General features: G+C 44.1%; 1 protein-coding gene across 1 annotated transcript in view; it reads left to right on the plus strand.

The window, feature by feature from the left end:
- The window catches only part of prox2 (prospero homeobox 2), a 53,878-nt gene extending 32,704 nt beyond the window's left edge, over positions 1–21,174 (plus strand). Inside the window, exons 4-5 of the mRNA XM_063042967.1 lie at positions 7,076–7,270; positions 20,989–21,174. Coding sequence (XP_062899037.1) covers positions 7,076–7,270; positions 20,989–21,174 — 381 coding nt within the window. The remainder of the gene's footprint in view (positions 1–7,075; positions 7,271–20,988) is intronic.
- Positions 21,175–24,221: the final 3,047 nt, after the last annotated feature.

The following is a 24,221-nucleotide window of genomic DNA, read 5'->3' on the forward strand; positions in this document are numbered from 1 at the left end:
GTCTGTGTTGGGACTGATTCTTTTTACATTATATGTCAATGGTTTGGATGATGGAATTGATGGCTTTGTTGCAAAGTTTGCAGGCTATATGAAGATAGGTAGAGGGAATGTAGTTTTTGAGGAAGTAGAAAGGCTACAGAAGGAGTTAGACAGATTAGGAGAATGGGCAAAGAAATGGCAGATGGAATACAGTGTTGGGAGGTGTATGGTAATGCACTTTGGTAGAAGAAATGAAACGGTTAACTATTTTCTAAATTGAGAGAAAATACAAAAAAAAAACTGAGGTGCAAAAGAACTAGGGAATTCTTGTGCAGGATTCCCTAAAAGTTAACTTGCAGATTGAGTCTGTGGTGAGGAAGGCAAATGCAATGTTAGCATTCATTTCAAGAGGACTAGAATATAAAAGCAAGGATGTAATATGGAGACTTTATAAAGCACTGATGAGGCCTCACTTGAAGTATTGTGAGCAGTTTTGGGCCCCTTATCTTAGAAAGGATGTGCTGAAACTTGAGAGGGTTCAAAAGAGGTTCATGAAAACGATTCCAAGATTGAATGGCTTGTCAAATGAAGAGCGTTTGATGGCTGTGGGCCTGTATTCACTGGAATTCAGAAGAATGAGGGGTGACTTTATTGAAACCTATCAAATGGTGAGAGGCCTTGATAGAGTGGATTTGGAGAGGATGTTTTCTATGGTGGGAGAGTCTAAGACCAGTGGACATAACCCAGAACAAGAGGGTGTCCTTTTAGAATGGAGATAAGGAGGGAATTGTTTTGCCAGAGAGTGGTCAATCTGTGGAATCTGTGATGCAGCTGTGGAGGGCAAGTCTTTATATATATTTAAGGCAGAGGCTGTCAGGGCATGAAAGGATACATGGAGAAGGCAGGAAATTAGGGCTGAGAGGAAAAGTGGATCAGCCATGATGGAGTGGTGGAGAAGATGTGGTGGGTCAAATGCCCTAATTCTGCTGCAATATCTCATGGTCTTATGTCAGTTCAGTTTTTCTTTCTTTATCCTGCAAGTTTCACCTTCCTGCTTGCCAGGTCCCACCATTACACAGACCGGAGGCTTAATGTGCTAATAACCACTGTCATTAAGCTATTTTGACTCATCCTATCACACTAATTCTACATACTCCACTCCCACCTCCTCTCTACTGTAACTAAATTGCACCTCTCTTTTACCCCAGTTCTGATGAAAGGTTGTAGATCTGAAATGTTGACTGTTTTCCTTTCCCACAGATGCTGCTTGATATGTTAAGTTTTTTCAGCATGCTTTTTTTTTACTTCAAAACATATTTTCTTCGATTTAAGCATCTGGGGGTGTTCTGAAGTAGCCAAAGCTGTAGTAGAAGTCTTTTTCTGCTCTATTAGCATCCCAACTGAAGTCTTGTTAGAATAAAAAGGCTTTCATACCTACAGTGTCTTTTGGAACTTTGCTTCGTCCCAAAGCACTTATCAAATACTGATGTACTTTAGAACTGTTGTAAAGATGGAAAACACTGTGGCCAAATGCTACAGCACCACATGATTATTTTAAGGCGGAGGACATGTCACTGAGTATATTTAAAGCAGGCGTTGAAAGGTTCTTGATTAATCAGGGTGTCAAAGGTCAAAGGGGGAGAAGGCAGGAGAATGGGGTTCAGAGGGATAATAAGTCAGCCATGACAGAATAATGGAGCAGACACGATAGGCCGAGTGGGTAATTCTACTCTTACGTCTTATGGTTATTTTAGTTGTTAGTGTTGAAATCATCTCGTAAACACTAAAAGATGAGCTTTTGATCTCCCCGTCTACCTCAATGTGGGCCTTGCACCATGCTTTCTCAGTAACTGTTGCATGTTGTTTTTCCTTTTTATTACCTTGATGTACATACATATGGAATGCTCTGTCTGAATGGCACATAAGCAAAAAGCTTTTTACTGTATCTCGGTATATGTGAAAATAAGAAACCAATATTCATGCTTCACCTGTGCCTCCTCTCACTATACTAGTTCGCCTTCTCTATGTGTCCTTCTATTTCCTCACCGTGCATTCACCTACGTAAAAGCATGGTCATCACTTCTAAACGACAGCATCTCCAACTCTGCGGCGTCCCTCAGTGCTGGAGCATCAGGCCAGGTTTTTGTGGCTGACTGCTCAGAGGAGGATCCAAACCTAGAACCCTGTGAGGTAACCCAGAAAAGCATGACTGCAAGCCGTTAGAGTGTTTCTGTGATGGGCCTGGTGGGGCGAAGGAGCTCAGTGTTCCAAGCAACTAATGGTTTCTCTCAAGTAAGACTGTCAGTGATGCCTACCATCAGTTGGAAACATGTTCACTCTCCGAGCCTTTGACCCCATGGTCATTTTTACAAGGCACCTTGCATATGTCTGAATCCCTGGGGAAAAGAGGCAAGCGTTCTATTGTTTAAACACTTTCTCTTTTGAAAACGACTCAAGATCAATTTACACTGAAGGGTAAATGCCGAAAAGCGAAGAGTGCTCTGGAGTCCATCCCGACTGCGGAGCTAACGGAACAAGACGGTTTTGTGCTGTTTGATTCTGAAGCCCTCAGACAGTCGCAGTGCACCAACTATTTATTTCACATGAGCATGTGTCCGTGACAACCACAGACCACAACACTCACTCATCCTGTGCTGTGTAGCCACCGCATGCCGTTGTCCAGTACTGGTAAGTGGCTGTAATACCCACATCTAATAAGAAGCAGTATAGGGCAGTGGGTCACTTTGTACACTCTGGTGTGATGTGTATATTTTTAAAATGTGAAAGAATTTATTTTTGTAGCAGTAATATTGATACAGACTGTGGTACTGTATTCTGAGGCAAACTTAGTTTACGATAAAATTAAACCACAAAGCAGACTTAGCTTATGAGGTTGCCAATTAGACCTGGACAAAGGAACTAGAATCATGCAATCATTCACGTTTCACATCGCATTGAAACAATGAGGCAGATCTTCTGTTGACCTGAGCTTGTCAGACGCTTGACCTTGGACTCTGCTAACGTAGCCCTGGCCTTGGCTGCTGAGGTGGCTGTAAGTAATCGAACAGCCCAGTGCAGCAAGGCACACTTTGACTTGCAGCTTTGTTATAAGTTAAAGTTTGATGGAGGGTTTCAGAATGGATTCCTTCTTCTCTTCATCCCTGAGATACTGGCATAAGACAAGTCAACTTGGGTTTTTCATCATGTACATAACTACAGTGAGCTGCAGGTAAAGTGAAAACCTTCAGGACAACACACACGATATAACATATACAATGGACTCACACTGGAATATTCACAAAACTTCATAAAGACCCAATAAACTCATAAATAAAAGTATGATTTACAAAGCACTAAAAACTTCCAGAGTAACACATCAAAAATGCTGGAGGAACTCAGCAGGCCAGGCAGCATCTATGGAAAGGAATAAAGAGTTGGCATTTTGGGCCAAGACTCTTCATCAGGGCTCGAGTCTCAGCCTGAAATGTTTACACTTACATTCCCATCCATAGATGCTGCCTGTCCTGCCATGTTCCTCCAGTATTTTGCATGTGTTGCTGTAGATTTGCAGCATCTGCAGAATCTCTCTTGTGTTCCTAAAATCATTCACTGAAGTAAAAAAAACTTACTGCCTTGATTCAAATTAAAATATCTTCTAGTCCTTCTGCTCGCAGCTGTTTGTTTCAATGGCACCACTGTAACCGCTCTAAGATTAATGGCTTAGTGGGCCTGAGAACTGGGAAACTTGCACAAGTCTGTGTTGCACAATAGATTCACATATAACAGGACAAGTCTCTGGCACCAGATTTAACCCATGCTGTAATTCTGAGCTGCAGCCAGGGTAAGTGTTTAAAAATATGCAGGTTGTCAAGCATCTTTTTGCTACATCTTACAGCAAACAACAATTAACTCAGAGTGGATCAATCATAAGCGTGTTTATTTTACTTGCAGCAAGGGAAGATTAGCACCGCACAAGAGCCAGTAATAGTTTAAAAACAACAGCATAGTCACTCCTTTATACACAAGTGTTAGTTACTGTACCTCAGTTCAAGGGCAGGGTGCATTCAGTACATCTACTTAATCAGGTGGACCTTATGAAAATGTACTTGTAGTAACAAGATGACATTTTGTTACTTCCAGTAATGCATCTGCTCGTTTGCAGTTTGTTAAGGACTCAGGTTCTGTTGGCATAATGTTGCATAAACACTTTTAGCAAAGCATTCTGGTACAATGTAGGTTCCATTTTGTTACAGACAAAAAATATCATTTTGTTAAAGTACATTTCATAAGGTCCACCTGATTCAAAGCAAATTGAGCTCTAAAGACAATGACATCCTTGAGATACTCTTTTAAAATTCACAGGAATGGTTTCATCCTTATGACCCTGTTGGGACAGGGTGGTGAGAAGTAATGGATGATCATCAGGGCAACAACATCTTGGAGAAAGCTAGCAATCTGATTGTCAACAAAACTGCCCAATCTCAGTGGAGAGTCACACCTATGGCTTCCTTTCCAGAGAAGAGAAAACAATTAATGTGTGGCCCATCCATAGAACCTAAACCGGCCAATTACTTGTCATCAGAGTTGGGGTTGTTTTAGAGCAACGCAGGAACAAGGCTAGATATTATGCAAATGTATCTATTGATGATGTTAGCTCAATGAAGTTTAAACCACCCCAATAAAAGTACTTACCTGGCTTAGCTCAGACTCAGGCTAAGATCCTTATCAAAAAATTCATTTATTCCCAGAAACTTGGACGAGGGTAATACACTGACTACATGTAATATTTCCAAGAATGTTGCATACGAAAAAGTATCAAAATACCCATATCTAAGAGATAAATCACATGTAACTTGCATCAGGGCGTTATCCACAAGTGCTACAGAAAGCCCTGATACAACCAACAATAAAGAGATCAGATATCTATCCACAAAAGAAGCAGGAGCAGTGACTCTTTCAACCATCAGGCAGGAGGTAGCATAGCATTAGTAAAAAGATTGTTAGGATGGGAAACAGCTTCTTCCCCAAGGCCATGAGACTATCGAATTCCCTTCCATCATGTATGAAGCGACAATAATGATATGCTGTTTACTTTTTAACTTGTGTCGTAAATACACCTTATTATTTGTTATAGTTGTGGCTCCCCATTGATCAGGCTCAACTGTGGATGGTGAGTCCCAGTTGTCTATGTGATAAGCAAGCCTGGGCCGTATGATATGGAGAGCAAGCTGTTGCCCATGTATCAAGCTCCACCTCTGCACGCAGCTGATGAACACAAAGGAACAGTAGAGACCAATGCAGTTTGGAACCAGCACGTCACAGGAATTGCTGGTCAGCATTGAACTTCATGTAGGACTGCTTTAGGGACTCTAGCTCAGGATATTGCCTCGAGGTTTAATCCCAAAGCCTTGCCTGTGAATGCGTATAGCTGCAAGGCAGCGGAGGTTTCAAATCGAAGTTTCTCTTCTCCTAGATGAGCTGACAACTATGTCTGACTAGCTCCATATTCCCAAAGCAACTGGTTTTAAGGGGACAGTAACCTGCCTTTGCCCTTCTCCCATCAAGCTGGGCTTGTTGACAGACTATTTAAGACGCTCGCTATTGAGAGCATTTAATAGGTAGTGGGAGTGTAACCGCACTACACTGCCCCCACCCCATCGGGCTATGACAACCTTAATGAATGTTAAGTTATTTGTGATAATATTGCTTTCTGTGTTCTGTGTGAATTATACTTATTGTTTTGTGCACCTTGATACGGAGGAATGTTGTTTCGTTTGGCTGTATACATGTACATGGTTGATGACAATAAACTTGAACTTGAAACTCAAAACCCTTGAGCCTGCTTTGCTGTTCAAGAAGATTAGTGCTGAACTGTTTCCTCAATACTTCCCTGCCCTTCAATATAAGACCATAAGATATGGGAGCAGAATTAGGCCATTTGGCCCACTGAGTCTGCTCTGCCATTTCTTCAGGGCTGATCCATTTCCCTGTCAGGCTCAACCTCCTGCCTTCTCCCTGTATCCTTTCATCTCCTGACCAATCAAGATAAGAAATAGCAAACAAGAGAAAATCTGTAGATGCTGGAAATCCAAGCAACACACACAAAATGCTGGAGGAACTCAGCAGGCCTGGCAGCATCTATGGAAAAAAGTACAGTCGATGTTTCAGACTGAGACGTCAACTGTACCTTTTTTCATAGATGCTGCCTGGCCTGCTGAGTTCCTCCAGCATTTTGTGTGTGTTGCTAAGAAAGAAATAATCAAGATTATTGGAAAGTTTACTAGATTAGATTAGATTATGAGGACACTCAGTCCTCGTTTATTGTCATTTAGAAATGCATGCATGCACTAAGAAATGATACAATGTTCCTCCAGAGTGATATCACAAAAAGAACAGGACAAACCAAAGACTAACACTGACAAAACGGCATAATTATAACATATAGTTACAGCAGTGCAAAGCAATACCATAATCTGATAAAGAGCAAACGATGAGCACGATAAAAAAAGTCTCAAAGTTCCGATCGACTCCTGATAGTCCCCGATAGCAGGCGGCAGAAAGGAGAAACTCTCTCTGCCATAAACCTCTAGGCATCGACAACCGTTGATGCGTTAGAAGCACCCGACCACAGCCGACTCTGAGTCCATCTGATAATTTCGAGCCTCCAACCAGCTCTCCGACACCGAGTACCGAGCACCATCTCTGCCGAGCGCTTTGACCCCGTCCCAGCCGCTGAGCAACAAGCAAAGCCGAGGACTCGGGGCCTTCCCCTCCGGAGATTCTGGATCACACAGTAGCAGCGGCAGCGAAAAAGGCATTTCAGAAGTTTCTCCAGATATTCCTCCATTCTCTCACGTCTGTCTCCATCAAATCAGTATTGTGCACGGCACCCTACTTGACAGATTACAGATATCATTCACCGGAGTGGCCGCGCAAGCTGCGTCGCGCCGCCATCTTCTCCTCCTAGATATATAATATTCACGATATAGCTTTGTTAACTCCAATACTACACATTTAATAAAAAAGAATGTTTTCCACTGCACAGCCGACCCAAATTTAATAACCAACAGTTTTTGTATCTTTTTTCCACTACCAGTTTAACAGATGCATCACTTCTCAACTTATCAAATGGTTCAGCAACTTCCGTGAATTTTACTACATCCAGATGGAGAAGTTTGCTCGGCAGGCTGTAAACGACGGCTTGACCGATGCCAATGACCTAAAGGTGACGAGGGACTCTGACCTTTACCGAGCTCTCAATGGACATTACAACAAGGCCAATGACTTTCAGGTCAGTCTTTTACTTTCAGCATTTTTGTCTTGATTTGAACTGTCTGGAAAATTATAACCCATAAGTAGAAATCATGTCTGATGAGGAAAGGTTGAGTGAGCCAGGGGCTTTCTCTTTGGAGTGAAGGAGGATGAGGGGTGTTTGAGATTGAGAGGCCAATCCTCAGGGCGCAGAGGACATCTGTTGAAGGTGAGTGGAAGAGATCTGAGGGGAAATGTCAGAGGCAGGTTTCTATACAGAGGTCGATTGTTACCTGGAATGCACTGCTGAGGATGCTGGCACAGACTGATATCATAGCTAAATCTACAAGACCCTCAGTTAGGCAGATGGACGGAAGAACAATGGAGGCTTACGGGCTGTGCAGGAAAGAAGGGTTAGGATATTTGTAGAGTTGGTTTAGATAGCTCGGCACAACATTGTGGGCTGAAGGGCCTGTACTGTGCTGTTCTATATTCTACCTGCTTCCCCATCACCCCATTCCACTGCCTAGTTATTCCATTACACCGTTCATTTCCTCAGTGAAGCACCCTGGAAACAGCAGTCAATGGATGAAAGATGGTAAGCAGGAAAGAACAATATCTCACATTACATTAACGTGCAAAGCACAGAGATGGGTCACTGATCCATGCAGTGTTGGCGTTCCACATAAGCCCACCGCCCTTCATCTCAGCCCATCAACATCCAAGCCCATCTCAGGTTGTGAATGACTGACACCCATAGATGCAAATGATAAATTCAAAATAGCAAAACTAGTTCCCTTCTCTTGCCACTTTAGTAATTGCTCTTTCTATAACAGTCTTTTTTTTTAAAAAAATCATTACAATACTGTGGAAGTTTGGTTACTGCTTCGAGCGATACTTTTGTGTATATTTTCTGACTTAAGGATGTCTGTAAATATGGAACTGCTTGATGGCCTGTAATCTTCACGTGTTTGTCAACCTTCTCTTTGGATGCATGTATGCTGTTGGCTTCACACAAGAAAGTAGCAGGAGTTGGTCAGCTGCTCCCTAAAGCCTGTCCTGCCATACTTCCTGATCCATACTCATCCATGTCAGAACTCGTCTCCCCTGCCTTCAATCCATTGATCTTTCAACAAAGTATCTGCCTCTAATGCATCCAACAATCTATCCTCTGGGGTCAGAATGTTCCAGAAATGCACTGCCCTCTGCAAGAAGACATTCTACATACCTTGCTATAAAAATGACCAGTCTCTTATTTTTAAGCTCCGTCAACTCGTTCAAAGTTCTCCCACGACTGAAAGCATCTCAACATCTAATCTGTCATGCTCTCTTAGAATTTTATATGCTTCAATAAGATCACCGTTCATTCTTCTAAACTCCAAAAAATATAGACCTGACCTGTGTTTTAGACTCTCTTGCACACACAGAATGCTGGAGGAACTGAGCAGGTCAGGCAGCAATTATGGAGAGGAATGAGAGTTGATGTTTTAGGCCCAGGCACTTCTTCAGGACTCGAAAGGAAGGGGAATACGCCAGAATAAAAAGGTTGGGGAAGGGGAAGGAGGGCTAGCTAAAAGGTGACAGGTGAAGCCAGGTGGATGGAAAAGATAAAGAGCTGGAGAAGAAGGAATCTGGTAGGAGAGGAGAGTGGACCAAAGGAGAAAGGGAAGAAGGAGGGGCACCAGGGGTTAGTGATGAACAGATGAGGAGAAGAGGTAAGAGGCCAGAGGGAGGAACAGAAGAAGAGAGAGGGGGAGGAAACAAAAAAATCATGGGAAGGAAAAATCGATGTTTATGCCATCAGGTGAAAAGCTACCTAGACGAAATATGAGGTGCTGCACCTCGCCCCTGAGAATGGTTTCATCATGATAGAAGAGGAGGCCATGGACAGACGTGTCGGAATGGGAATGGGAATCGGAATTAAAATGTTTGACCATTGGGAAGTTCTGCTTTTGGTGGATGGAGTGGAAGTGCTCGACAAAGTGGTCCCTCAATTTACGTCACCAATGTCAAGGAGGCCGCATCAGGAGCACCAGATACAATAGATGACCCCAACAGATCCGCAGGTGAAATGTTGCCTCTCCTGGAAGGACTGGCTGGGGTCCTGGATGGAGGTAAAAGAGGAAGTGAGTGGGCAGGTGTAGCATTTCTGTTGCTTGTAGGGATATGTGGCAGGAAGGAGATAAGTGGGGAGGGACAAATGGACAAGGGAATGACTAGAGTTTTGACTAACGACCAATTGGCATCTGGGATTGATTAGTAAGAGCAAATTAAAGGAAGGTGGGGTAAGCACAGTGGCCATTGACTGAGTGGACATAGTCAGAGTGGTGATCTTGAGGCTTTAGCTCTTCGAGGCTTCCACAAAGAGAGGCTTCACTCAGAGGAGGCAATGGAAAGGAAAGCTCAAGTTTTTTTGTTCTCTTTATATCTGCTCAGCTAGGAACAGTAGGGATGTCAGTCAGGGTAGTGAAATGCTTCTCTTGCAGGATGTGGGAAGGCAGGGAGACCTCCCGTGTCCCTGATGACTACAACTGGGAGAAGAGCATCCAGCTACAGCTTCTAACAAACCACATCAAGGAGTTGAAGCTGAAACTGGATGAGCACCAGATCATTCAGGAGGCTGAGGGGGTGATAGATAGGACATATAGAGAGATAGTTACACCCAAGATGTAGGACACAGGAAACTAGGTGACAGTCAGGAAAGAGAAAGGGATTAAGGAGCCAGTGCAGAGTACCTCTGTGGCCATCCCTCTCAACAATAGATTTATCACTTTGGATACTGTTGAGCATGGGGACAACCTAACAGAGGACGGTCACAGTGGTCAGGTGTCTGGCTCTGAGTCTGCCTCTGTGACTCAGAAGGGAAGAGAGAAGAAGAGGCATGGTGTGGTGTTAGGAGATTCATTAGTTAAGTGAATAGACAGGAGGTTCTTCGGGCGAGAACGAGCTCCCCAGATTGAGACGCCAGGATGCCAGGGTCCAGGATATCTCGGATCAAGTCCTCAGCATTCTTAAGCAGGAGGGTGAACAGCCAGAAGTGGTGGTCCATGTAGGTACCCAATGACATGTAGGATGAGTGACGAGGTTCTGCATTGGGAATTTGGGGAGATAGGTGCTGTTAAAGGGCAGGACCTCCAGGGTTGTGATCTTAGGATTGCTACCTGTGCCATGTGCCAGTGAAGGTAGAACTAATAAGATTATACAGTTCAATGCATGGCTAAGGAGTTGCTGTAGGAGGGAGGGCATAAGATTTTTGGATCATTGGGACCTGTACAGAAAGGACGGTCTGCTCCTGAAATGAAGGGGGACTAATATCCTAGCTTGTTTGTCAATGCTGTATGGTGGTGTTTGAACTATAGTTGCAGGGAATGGGAACCAGAGTGCCAGGACACTTAGTGGAGAGGATGTGGAGGCAGATATTGGTAAGACCTCAAACAAATTTAGGAATCAAAAGGTTCAGCATGGTGTGACTAGTGTCCTGAGCTGCCTAAATTTCAATACAGGAAGTATTGTAGGAAAGGCGGATAATAGTGCAGAAGATGAGGTAGGTGGTTTACAAATAGGGGCAATGTGTAGTGAGGAGAGGCTGCTGATAGGGCAAAATTGCAGTCAACAGGATACATTATAATGTGTTGTTGTTGTTCGTCCATCGTATGTCGATGAGGACTTCGACACCATAATGATGGTGTCGAGACTAGCGCGTGATTTGGATTTAAGTGAGGGAGAGTTGCGCAGCGTCAGCCTCACGCTCTCTTCCCAATTCCCATCTGGATCCAGTGGCAAGACAGAGTCGAGACGGCTGGAGATGGGACTAGGCGCAGTGGATGACCAGGACATCTTCTGTGTCTTGTCCTGCTCTACACGTTCCACAAGGTTTGCAGAGACCGCCTTCTTGACCGTTGGACCTTCCATTGGTCTCGTCCACTCAATCCGCCGGAGTCTGTCTTCACATGCTGGGATAGACAACTCCCTATCTCACTGAGGGTTTGAGACTCGTCGGCTACCCTCACTTGGTTTAGCCGGCTTGTCGAAGCCGTTGCCCGGGGTGTGGCCGCTGTCGCATGCAAACAACTACGGGGAGCCACAGGTGAGAGCTGAGTGCCAGGTGGGGACCAAAGGTGGACTAACCGCCTTGAAAAAGATGCGACATGTTACCCCACCAGAGGTGCTACCCCTCCCTGACACCCCATACACCCCAACATTATAATGTAAAAGGCAGTCAAAATCAAAAAGGCTGAATACAGGACTGAAGGTGTTGTATCTGAATGCACTAAGTATATGGAATAAGGTAGATGCACTTGCAGCACAGTTGCAGATTGGCAGGTATGATGTTGTAGGCATCACTGAATCATGGCTGAAAGATTATAGCTGGCAGCTTAATGTCTGAGGATACACTTTGTATCGAAAGAATAAGCAGGAAGGTAGAGCAGTGGCAGTGCTCTGTTGGTAAAAAATGAAATCAAATCATTCGAAAGAGGTGACATAGGGTCAGAAGGCGTTGAATCATTGTGGATAGAGCTAAGGAACTGCAAGGGTGAAAAGACCTTGATGGGAGATGTACACAGACCCCCTAACAGTAGTAAGGATGTGGCCTACAAATTACAGTGGGAGATAGAAAATGCACGCCAAAAGGGTAATGTTATAATAGTCATCGGGGACTTCAATGTGCAGGTAGATTGGAAAAATCAGGTTGGTGCTAGATTACAGGAGGGGGAAATTTCCAGAGTGCCTATGAGATGGCTTTTTGGAGCAGCTCGTGGTTGAACCCACCAGAGGATCAGCTCTTCTGGATTGGGTGTTGTGTAATGAATAGGAATTAATTAGAGAGCTTAAGGTAAAAGAACACTTAGGGAAAGTGATCATAAAATGATCAAATTTTACCTGAAATTTGAGAAGGAGAAGCTAAAGTCAGATGTATCAGTATTACAGTGGAGTAAAGGGAATTACGGAGGCATGAGAGAGGAGTTGGCCAGAATTGATCGGAAAGGAAGACTGGCAGGGATGATGGCAGAGCAGCAGTGGCCAGAATTTCTGGGAGCAATTCAGAAGGCACAGGATATGTATATCCCAAAGAGGAAGAAGTTTTCTACAGGAAAGATGACACAACTGTGGTTAGCAAGAGAAATCAAAGCCAATGTAAAAGCAAAAGAGAGGGCATAGTTTTAAGGTGCTTGGAAGTAGGTACAGAGGAGATGTCAGGGGTAAGTTTTTACACAGAGAGTGGTGAGTGTGTGAAACGGGTTGCTGGCAATGCTAGTGGAAGTGGATACGATACGTACATGGAGCTTAGAAAAACAGACAGCTATGGGTAACCCTAGGTAATTTCTAAAGTAAGTACATGTTTGGCACAGCTTTGTGGGCCAAAGGGCCTGTATTGTGCTGTAGGTTTTCTATGTTTCTAAAAGAGAGGGCATATAATTGGGCAAAAATTAGTGATAAGTTAGAGAATTGGGAAGCTTTTAAAAACCAACAGAAGACAACTAAAACAGTCATCAAGAAGGTAAAGATGGCAGACAAAAGTCAGTTAATCAATTATATTAAAGAGAGTATCAAAAGTTTCTTTAGAAAAGTAAAGTGTAAAAGAGAGGCAAGAGTAGAATTTGAACCGCTGGAAAATGATGCTGGAGAGGTAGTAATGGGGGACAACAAAATGGCGGATGAACTGAATAAGTATTTTGCATCAGTCTTCACCACGTAAGACACAAGCAGTATGTTGAAAGTGACAGGTGTCGGGGGCATGAAGTGTGTGAAGTTACCATTACTGGAGAGAAGGTTCTTGGGAAACTGAAAGGTCTGAAGGTAGATAAGTCATCTGGACCAGATGGTATACACCTTTGAGTTCTGAAAGAGGTGGCTGAAGAGATTGTTGAGGCATTAGTAATGATCTTTCAAGAATCACTAGATTCTGGAATGGCTCAGGAAGAATAGAAAATTGCAAACATCACTTCACTTAAGAAAGGAGAGAGGCAGAAGAAAGGAAACTGTAGGCCAGTTAGTCTGACCTCAGTGGTTGGGAAGATGTTGGAGTTGATTATTAAGGATGAGGTCTCAGGGTACCTGGAAGCACATAAAATAGGCCATAGTCAGCATGGGTTCCTCAAGGGAAAATCTTGCCTGACAAATCTGTTGGAAATTTTTGAAGAAATAACAAGCAGGGTAGACAAAGGAGATTTGGTTGATGTTGTGTGCTTGGATTTTCAGAAGGCCTTTGACAAGGTGCCACACATGAGGCTGCTTAACAGGCTACGAGCCCATGGTATTACAGGAAAGATTCTAGCATGGATGAAGTAGCAGCTGATTGGCAGTAGGAAAAGAGTGGGAATGAAGGGAGCCTTTTCCTGCTCTCTGCTGGTGACTATTGCTGTTCCACAGGGGTCTGTGTTGGTTCTGATTCTTTTTACGTTATATGTCAATGATTTGGATAACAGAATTGATGGCTGTTTGCAAAGTTTACAGATGATATGAAGATAGATTGAGGAACAAGTAGCTTTGGATCAGCCATGATGAAATGGCAAAGCAGACTCGATGGGCCAAATGGCCTAATTTTGCTCCTAGTGTATGGTCTTGGGGAATCATGGGAGGAGTGATCCCTGCAGAACACGGAAAATGGGAGGAGGGTAAAGATGTGCTTGGTGGTAGGATCCTGTTGAAGATGGTGAGGCTGTAGAGAATGATGTGCTGGATATGGAGGCTCATGGGTGGTAGGTAAGGGCAAGAGGAACACCATCACTTTTAAGGTGGCGGGAAGATGATGTGAGTGCTGATGTCTGGGAAATGGAGGCGATGTGGGTGACAGCAGCATCAATGCTGGAAGAAGGGAGGAGGTAGAAATGAGCAGTGTGGTGTGCCAGTGGATGGGATTTCTCTCCAGTTGATGAGATAAACGATGGTGTCATTGACTATTCTCTGATGGTCCTGGGTGGGGTCTTTCTTTAAGAGGGTAAGGAAAAGGATGTGTCTGAAAGGTTCCGCTTGGCTCTCGTGATAGAGCAATCCTTTCAAGTCAGGTCTCCCTGGTAACTGTCTTCTGTACCACCTGCCACATCCTTCCTTAGGTAAAAGAGATCAAAGCAGTACACAGCATTCCAAGTGTGTCTTCAACAGATGTAACTACTTATGAAGTCGTGGGCTCTATATTCTTATCACATTCTGTTGGGTTTCCTGTTTGGAATTATTAACTTAGGAATGAAGTGGCCATCTGGTCCTTCAGGCCTGCTATGCATTTTAATAAAACTACAGCTGATTCTCACGTCCATTTTCCTGTTTGATCCTTTGATTGCTGCCATGTTAAATATCACATATCTATCCCTTTTGGTTTTGATCTTCCTGATGACAAGCGTGCGTTTCTTTTCCCAGTTACATCCTCAGACAGTTTCACAGGTGTCACTCCTTTGCCTTCGTTCTGGCAGATAAAAGGGCTCGAGCCTCTCCATGAACTCAACCTTTCAATTCAAGCTTCAAAGTAAATTGATTATCAAAGTACATATACTGTGTACCGCTATATACAACTCTGAGATTCATTTTCTTGGGGGCATATTCAATAAATCCATAGAAAAATAACCAATGAAGGACTGCACCAACTGGATTCCATAAGATCATAAGATATAGAAGCAGAATTAGGCCATTTGGCCCATTGAGTCTGCTCCACTATTTCATCATGGCTGATCCAATTTTCCTCTCAGCCCCAGTCTCCTGCCTTCTCCCCATATCCCTTCATGCCCTAACTAATCATGAATCTATCAACTTCAACCTTAAATATAAAGATTTGGCCTCCACAGCGTACTGTCTCCCCCACCCCCACCCACCTTAGCAACGTCTTGTCATTCTCCACAGAAGGGGTTATTCGTGAGGATGACGATTGTTTGAGTTAAGCCTCCTTTTTATGGACCCTATCTATGTTTTTCATTGCCAGTGTAAAGCAGCCAGCATAATCAAAAGCCCAGCCACCCTGGACATTCTTTAATTCCCGCCGGTGTCTGGAAGGAACTTGCACATTCTCCTATGACTGAGTGTGTTTCCTCCAGGTGCTCTGTTTTATCCCCATATTCCAATCGCACACGCGTTGGTAGGTTAATTGGTCACGTGGGTTTAACTAGGAGGCGTGGACTTGTATATCTGGAAGGGCCTGTTATCGCTAAAAATAACTAACTAAATGTTTTTCCTCTCTCCCATTGAGTAGACGATGCAAAAGCCTGTAAGTATGTACCACCAGGCCCAAGGACAACTTCTATCCCCGTGTTAAATAAAACTATTGAATGGTCTTCTAGTATGAGGACATGAACTCTTGACCTCACAATCTACCTCATTATGATCTTGTAATTTGTTTGTATTTTTTGTACTTCACTCTGTTCTGTTATTGTTTTATCTTACTCTCCCTAATGATCAGATCTGTAAGAACAGTGTGCAAATCAGGCTTTTCACTATAGCTCAGTACATGTGGCAACAATAAACCAATTCCAATGCCAAGATCTGAAACGTGGAGAATGACCCACTATTCCACCCACAGCACACACTCACTCTGGAACCTTTGTCGACATTTACTGTCTTGCTGTTTAGAGGGATCAAAGTTCAAAGGTCAAATAAAATTTATTATCTAAGTATGTGTATGTTGTCGTACACAACCCTGAAATTCATTTTCTTGCAGGCATTCATGGAAATACAAAGAGAAAAAGAAAACAATAATAATATAAATAAATAAGCAATAAATATCGAGAACATGAGATGAAGAGTCCTTGGAAGTGAGTCCATAGGTTGTAGAAAAAGTTCAGTGTTGGGGTGAGTGAAGTTGTCCCCTCTGGTTCAAGAGCTTGATGGTTGAGGGGTAAAACCTGATGGTGTGGGTCCTGAGGCTCCTGAATCTCCTTCCAGATGGCAGCAGTGCATGACCCGGGCAGTGAGGGACCTTGCTCAAACCCCCACCCATTTAACAGCAGCCATCTCCCGCATTTACCCACACCACCACCACCACTATGTGTCACAGGGTTTGCATTGGATGTCCCGCTCACTGGTTTCAGGCTGGTTGCTCATAATTTGCTGCGATGCACTCTCTGAGCCAAGTGTGGGAATCGGAAGCCACACAATCACACTAAAACAACCTGGGATTAACAGATCCGCATGCCTGAGTGCGGCTGAAATAAGGGTTGGCACCAGATGCTGAGAAATGATTCCGTGCATTCTTATAGTGGGAAGATTGCAGGCACAGATTAGACGTGTTTGTTTTAGCTCAGGGCTAAGACATTCCATTCCCAGGCACTGCTTTGTAAGAACAAAGGGCAGACAGCTTTTTGCAACAAACGCAGTCTGCACATGTTAGAATGAATCCAGTGTCATAAGATGTAAGAAATAGCAGGAATAGGCCATCTGGCCCGTCAAGCCTGCTCCACCATACAATAAGATCACGACAGTTCTAGCTGTGGACTCAGCTCCACCTACCTAATTCCCCTGCTATGCAAAAATCTATCTATCCATCTGTCTGGATGTTGCCAGAACGCGAGGGTCAGAGTTATGGGGAAAGGTTGAATAGAGGAGGAGGATAAGGGAGATTTGATAGAAGTGGACAAAATTATGAGCGTATAGATAGTGTAAATGCAAGCAGGCTTTTTTTCCTCAGAGGTTGGCTGAGACTATAACGAGAGGTCACGGGTTAAGGGTGTAAGGTGAAATGCTGAGGGGGAATGTGAGGGGGAACTTCTTCACTTCGAGAGTAGTGCAAGTGTGGAACCAGCTGCCAGCAGAAGTGGTGGATGCGGGTTCAATTACAACATTTAAGGGAAATATGGATAGGCACATGGATGGGAGGGGTTTGGAGGGCTATGGTCTGGATGTACATAGATGGGACTAGGCAGGTTTATAGATAGGCTTGGACTAGATGGGCTGGACAGCTTGCTTCTGTGCTGTAGTGTTCTAGAACTCTACCAAATCCATTTGTGCTCGGCTCAGTACAGGACGTAATAGCCTGTTGATGACACTCAACAACACCGATGCACTTATTCCATTGATACCTAGAGGCAGCAGTTGTATGGCAGGAACTCACTACAACTCTATAGATAGCTCCTACATAGAACACTACAGCACAGTACAGGCCCTTTGCTCCACAATGTTGTGCCGACCTTATAACCTAAGCTAAGATCAATCCAACTCTTCCCTCCTACATAGCCCTCCATTCTTCTCTCATCAATGTGCCTACGCAAGAGTTTCCTAAATGTCTCTAATGTGTCTGCCTCTGCCACCCATGACCTTTAACAGCCAGAACAACAAGGATAGCAAAATCTTTGTCACACGACCTGGAAGTTGCCCTCCAAACCACACACTGTCCTGACTGTTCTGAAATATTTTGCTGTTCCTTCACCGTCGCTGGTTCAAAATTGTGGAGACCCATCCCTAACAGCTTTGTGGGTACACCCACATCTCAAGGACTGTAGTTCTTCAGTTCCTCACCGGCACCTTCTCAAGAGCAGTTAGAGGCGGAAAATTAAGTGGTGGCTCAGCCTGCAAAGCCAAAGTCCCTTGAATATGAATGCAATGGCTATTTTATTAGTTATACTGTATGCCTGTTCGTTAATGCAAGTATCTAATCAGACAATCATGCGGCAGGAACTCAATCCATAAAAGCATGCAGACATGGTCAACATGTTCAGAATGGGGAAGAAATGTGATCTAAGTGACTTTGATTCTGGAATGATTGTTTGGGAGTGGTTTGAGTATCTCAGAAACCATTAATCTCCCGGGGTTTTCATGCACAACGGTCTAAAGTTTACAGAGAATGGTGTAGAAAAACTTGCACTGAGCAGCAGTCCTGTGGTCAGAAATGCCTTGTTAATGAGCGAGCTCAGAGGAGAATGGCCAGACTGGTTCAAGCTGACAGTAACCCAAATAACCGCATGTTACAACAGTGGTGAGAAGAAGAGCATTTCTGAACGCACAACACATCAAACCTTAAAGTGGATAGGCTACAGCAACAGAAGATCACACTGTGTTCCACTCTTAAACCTAATAAACTGGCCATGAACAGTATACAGTAAAGTGTTGGAGTGGCGATGGGGTGGCAAGGGTAGGGAACACAATGAGCATCTCCAATATGCGTAGATTGGCAAGTAACTCTTTTCCACTCCACAACATCCTTGGACTGCCTTGGTTGTTTTTTGCAAGTGACACATTTCACTGTATGTTTCGATGTATATGTTACAAGTAACACTAATCTTTAGTCTACCAAACATATTGAAAAGAAAGGTACGTGGAAAAAGCCCCATCCTAGATACATAAGCGACAAAATACAGGTGGACCGTTTCAGACAGGACCGCGGGAGTACTGCAGTGTTAGTAGTGTCATCTTTTGGATGAGACGCTAATCTGAGGACCACTGCAACTAGTCTACTCTCTCAGGTAGATGCACTCGTAGGTTAATTATAAATTATGCTTAGTGTAGATAAGTGGAAAAAAAATCAGAAAGTAGAGGGCATGTGGGAGACTATCAGGTAGCAAGGATACATGGAGATGAGGAGGGTTGTATAGAGCTGATGGGATTGCTGCGCTAGGAGCCAGTACATACCTGATGGGCAGAATGTCTTCCCTCTGTGCTGTAGTAAGTTAAGAAAATTTAAGTGCTATTTTTAAAGAGGAATGAAAGAGTTATCCTTGAAATCTCAACCAATACTAGAGCTTCAAACAACATCTGATCATGGTGTGGGAGTCTATCATGCACAAATTGGGAGATGGTCTTCTAACACTTTAGGAAAACACTTCATTGGCTGTAAAGCAATTCTGGAGACGAGCAAAGAGACATGAAATTTAAGTGCTTTTGTACTGGAATTATGAATATGTGTTGATGTCTACAAGGAGCTCCTAAAAGTTCTTATTGTACAAGAAAAGTATCCTAGATATAGCTTTGAGCAGTCAGCTCTGCACATGGAATCACTGGAGCCACTGCTTGACAGCTCCAGTGATTCAGATTCGATCCTGACCTGCAGTGCTGTCTGTGTGGAGTTTGCATATGACCATATGGGGCTCCCCCAGAATCCGCTCGTTTCTTCCCATATCCCAGGTAAGTGCAGGGTGGTAGGTGAATTAGCAATTGTAACTTGTGAATGTAAACTCCAGGAAAGTGGCTACCCCGGTCGATAGCGTGGTTAAGAAGGCTTACGGCATGCGTTCCTTTATCAGTTGAGGCACTGAGTTCAAAAGTCAGGAAGTTATGCTGCAGCTTTATAAAACTCTAGTTAGGTTGCATCTGGAGTACTGCACACAGTTCTGTCATCCCTGTATAGAAAGGATGTTGAGGCTTTGGAGCGGGTGCAGAAGAAGTTTACCAGGATGCGTACACGAGAAAATCTGCAGATGCTGGAAATCCAGGCAACACACACAAAATGCTGGTAGAACACAGCAAGCCAGGCAGCATCTATAGGAAGAGGTACAGTCGGCGTTTCGGGCCAAGACCCGAAACTGCCTGGCCTGCTGTGTTCTACCAGCATTTTGTGAGTGTCACCAGGATGCTGCCTGGATTAGAGGTCATGCGCCATCTAGAGGCTGGACAAGCGTGTTGTTTTCTCTGGAGTGGCAGAGGCTGAGGTTTATACGATTATGAGAGGCATTGATAGAGTAGATAGACAGTATCTTTTTCTCCAGGGTTGAAATGTCTAATACCAGAGGGCACTTAAGGTGAGTGGGGGCAATTTCAAAGGAGATGTAAAGGGCAAGTTTTTTGCATAGAGCATGGTGGGTGGTAGAGGGAGAAATGTTTGGGACTTTTAAGAGATCTTTAGATAGGCACAAAAATGAGAGGAAAATGGACGGATATGGATATTTTGTAGGCAGGAGAGATTAGTTTCACCACCTGATTATTAATTTAGTTGGTTTGGCACAACATTGCAGGGTAAAGGGCCTGATCCAGTGCAGTACTGTTCTATGTGTGTAGATAACTGGCATAATCCGAGGAATTGAAGGGAATGCAGGAAGTATAAAGTAGATTTAGAGTCAATGTGTGCTTGAGAATTGGCATACACTTGGTAGGCTGAAGAGCCTATTTCTATTCTGCATTTGTATTGGTGTTGGTGTATTATACAATGAAAAGCTTGCCTTGCATACTGCTCATACAGATCAAATCATTACACAGTGCACTGAGGCAGAATGGTGAACCTGATTCAGCAGCTACTTTTCTTCTAAATTTGTTAACAACTGTGTGGACCAACCATTGCTCTGAGCAGGAAATTTTTACACAGCCTGAAAGCTGTATGGCACTTTAAATAGCTTTTTTTCGTAATAAGCATACTATAAATATACATGTGGGCACATGGCCAAGTGGTTAAGACGTTCGACTAGTGATCTGAAGGTCGTGAGTTCGAGCCCCAACCGAGGCAGCGTGTTGTGTCCTTGAGCAAGGCACTTAATCACACAGTGCTCTGCGACGACACGCTGTATGGGTCCTAATGCCCTTCGCTTGGACAACATTGGTGTCGTGGAGAGGGGAGACTTGCAGTATGGGCAACTGCCAGTCTTCCATACAACCTTGCCCAGGCCTGCGCCCTGGTGAGTGAAGACTTTCCAGGCGCAGATCCATGGTCTCGCAAGACTTGGCGTTTCACCCGGTATTCGGCATACCACAGGTGCTCTCTCTCCCTAATAAGTGAGAAAGAGGTGTCTCTGTTTTCACATGAACATTATGTTTAAAAAATTCCAGCTGCGTGGCAACGAAGGCTGTGTGCGCGGCAGCATTTTAGTTACAGCGCAGCTTCGAGACAGCAGTAACTTTCTTTTCTTTCCTCAGATCCCTCGAGAGTTTCTGGAAGTTGCTGAAGTGACTTTACGGGAGTTTTTTAACGCAGTCAAATTGGGCAAAGACTCAGACCCTTCTTGGAAAAAGAGCATCTACAAGGTGATCAGTAAACTGGACAGTGAGGTGCCTGAGATGTTTAATTCTCAGGGGTGCCTGCAAGACATTCTGTATGATTAGAGCTGTGCTTTGTACCAAATTTAGTGCTGAGCTTGAAGGAGGGGCGAGATTTGCTTTGTCATATATTCTGGTGCAGGGTTAGTTTTCATTCTGACATGTTAGTCCATGGCATCCTCTTGTGCCGGGGAGGCTACCCTCAGGGTGAAGGAGCAACACTTTATATTCTGTCTGGGTGGCCTCCAACCTGATGGTATGAAGATTGACTTCTCCTTCCAGTAAAAACATCCCTCCCTTCCTCTATCCCCCACTCTGACCACTTACTCTTCTCACCTGCCTATCACCCCCTGGGTCCCCTCCTCCTTCCCTCTTCCCTTTCCGTAGTGTTCACTCTCCTTTCCTATCAGATTCCTTCCTCTCCAGCCCTTGACCTTTCCCACTCACCTGGCTTTACCTATCACCTTTTAGCTCTCCTCCTTCCCCTCCCCCCCCCGACCTTTTTATTCTGGCATCTTCCCCCTTCCTTTCTTGTCCTGAAGAAGGGTCTTGGTCTGAAACTACGACTGTTTATTCATTCCCGCAGATGCTGTCTAACCTGCTGAGCTCCTCCAGCATTTTGTGTGATGCTATGTGACGAAGCAAATTCTTTTTGCAGCTTCAACTCTGAGATCAATGTTTTTGTTATGTAAAGGTAGCAAGGAGAATTGAAATCAGATTGTGGAAAGAGACCCTTTGCTGGCCTAGGTTCATTAAGCTTAGATATACTACCCTATCTTATTCTCATCAACCCTTTCGGATACTACCAGTGTCACTGACACACCAGTGACAACTTACACTGGCCAGCCGACCAAACTGCACATCCTTAGGGCGTGTGAACAAAGCAGAGGAATCTCACGAAGTCACAGGGAGAAGGTGCAAACTCCTCGAAGGCAGCAATGGAGGTCAGGACTGAACCCATGTTACCAGAGCTCTGAGGTGGCAACTCTGCCAGCTGTGTCGCCCTGTTGTTGTGGTGCATGGCGGACAATTGAATAGCGAGCACCAGCCCATCACCCATACCGGTGCACAGGCTACCAACAACAGCTCGTCAGACTCCTCCATCTCGGGCTAATCTTTCAAATTGTCCCCGGATGTAGCCCAATGTCTAAATCCTTCCTCCCATAGGGATGAGGCATTTGGAGCCTCTGTTGGTGTTTCTGCCACACTGGTTTTTTTCAGGATGGGTTTGCTAGCCCCATGCCCAACCCTCCTTCGTCCTCCTTTCGCAGCCGGGCAGCCGGGCTTGTGACCATCTATGGCGCAGTTAGTGAGCAGTTTGGAGGGGCTGAAAACTGTCCTCCTGCCACGTTAAAAGAATGCGCTTTTCTAGGGCGTAGCGGTTAGCGTGACACTATCACAGCTCGGGGTGTTTTGGAGTTCAATTCTAGTGCCGTCTGTGAGGACTTTCTGCGCTCTCCCCATGAACCGCGTGTGTCTCCGTCAGGTACGCTGGTTTTGTCCTACAGTCCAAAGGTTTGTGTAGGTCATTGTAAATTGTCCTGCGATTAGGCCAGTGTTGAATAAGTTGGTTGCTGGGTGGTGCAGCTCGTTGAGCTGGAAGGGCCTGTTCATTTTACCTTCCATTTACATGTAGGAGATTGTAACAGCAGGGATTTCTCCGTTTTACAAGACAAGAACTCACATTACAGAAAGACTGATTTTCTCGACTCTTTCAAGACAGGTGCTCTCAAGACAGGCCCGTGCAGTCTTCTCTGTGATAAATATTAAGGTTGGCGGGTTTCTTTTAATTAAACCTTCCAAGCTGTGGACAATGTTGTGTATTCAAATGCTAACAAATGGTGCTACCAATAGATTCAACATTCAAAGTTTAAAGCAAATTTATTCTCAAAGTACGTATATGTTGCTATATACTGCCCTGAGATTCATTTCCTTGCAGATAATTACAGGAATACAATAGAATTTTACAAAAAAAGCTAGACATAAAGATTGACAAACACCAATGTGCAAAAGCAGACAATCTGCAAATAAAGATAATACTGAGAAGAGTTGTAAAGAGTCATTGAAAGTGAGCCTGCAGGTTGTAGAATCTGTTTAGAACTGAGGTGAGTGAAGTTATCTGTACTAGTTCAGGAGGTGTAATAACTGCTCCTGGGATCTGGTGGTGTGGGAAAGGCTCCTGGATCTTCTGTCTGATGGTTGCAGAGAGAAGAGAGCATGGCCTGTAAGGTGGGGTCTTTGATGATGGATGCTGCTTTCTTGTAGCAGTGCTCCATGTAAATGTACCCAGTATTGGGGAGGGCTTTGTCTGTGATGGACTGGGCTGTATCCCCCCCCCCCCATCATGTTACGCTCCTGATTGAAGGCAAGCAAAGAAAATGTTCTGAAGGGGAGAGGGTAGCTGACAGGGATGGTTAGTAGCAGGTTGTGTGGCCCAAATCTCCAGGAAGCTCCAAACGCACAGGAGAAGATATAGGCCCTTCATCAGATACTCTTCCAAGGAAGCCAATAAGAATGCAGAAGCATGTGGACAATCCCTTCCTGGGACAAGGGGCCTCATCCAAAGACAAACTCCCAGCTTCTGCTTGAGGGTCTGCATGCACAACCTGGTGGCAGGTTACAGACGTGTTCAGCCAGAGGAGGAAGGTATGTTCCGAGTGTGGCTTCTTGGCAAGAGGAGACTGGATGCACCCATGGAAAATAACAAGTGCATTCTGATCTGAAATGTCCAAGTGAGATCTTAGAGAAAATACTGGGTCCCAAGAATATCATCCAGTGTGTTCAGTAGGAAGATCAAGCTAGAGCAGGAGAAGGGGATTGTTAGTAAAAAATAATTATCCCTCTTTCATCTACTCTCACTCATTCATTCTCTCACATAACCTGATGGTGCATTGGTTTAACTATTTAATTCTTATTCCTGTCAGTATTGCAGGGCAGAGAAAGTACTTTAGTTAGCAACCTTCAGATGCTCAAAGTTCAATGTAAATTTAGTATCAAAGTAGAACAAAGAAATATCATAGAATCAGTGAAAAACTACACACAAAGACAGACAAACAACTAATTTGCAAATACAAATAATAATAATAAATAAATAAGCAAATAATACTGAGATC

This window comes from Mobula hypostoma, chromosome 1 (assembly GCF_963921235.1).
Source record: "Mobula hypostoma chromosome 1, sMobHyp1.1, whole genome shotgun sequence".
Classification (NCBI taxonomy): domain Eukaryota; kingdom Metazoa; phylum Chordata; class Chondrichthyes; order Myliobatiformes; family Myliobatidae; genus Mobula; species Mobula hypostoma.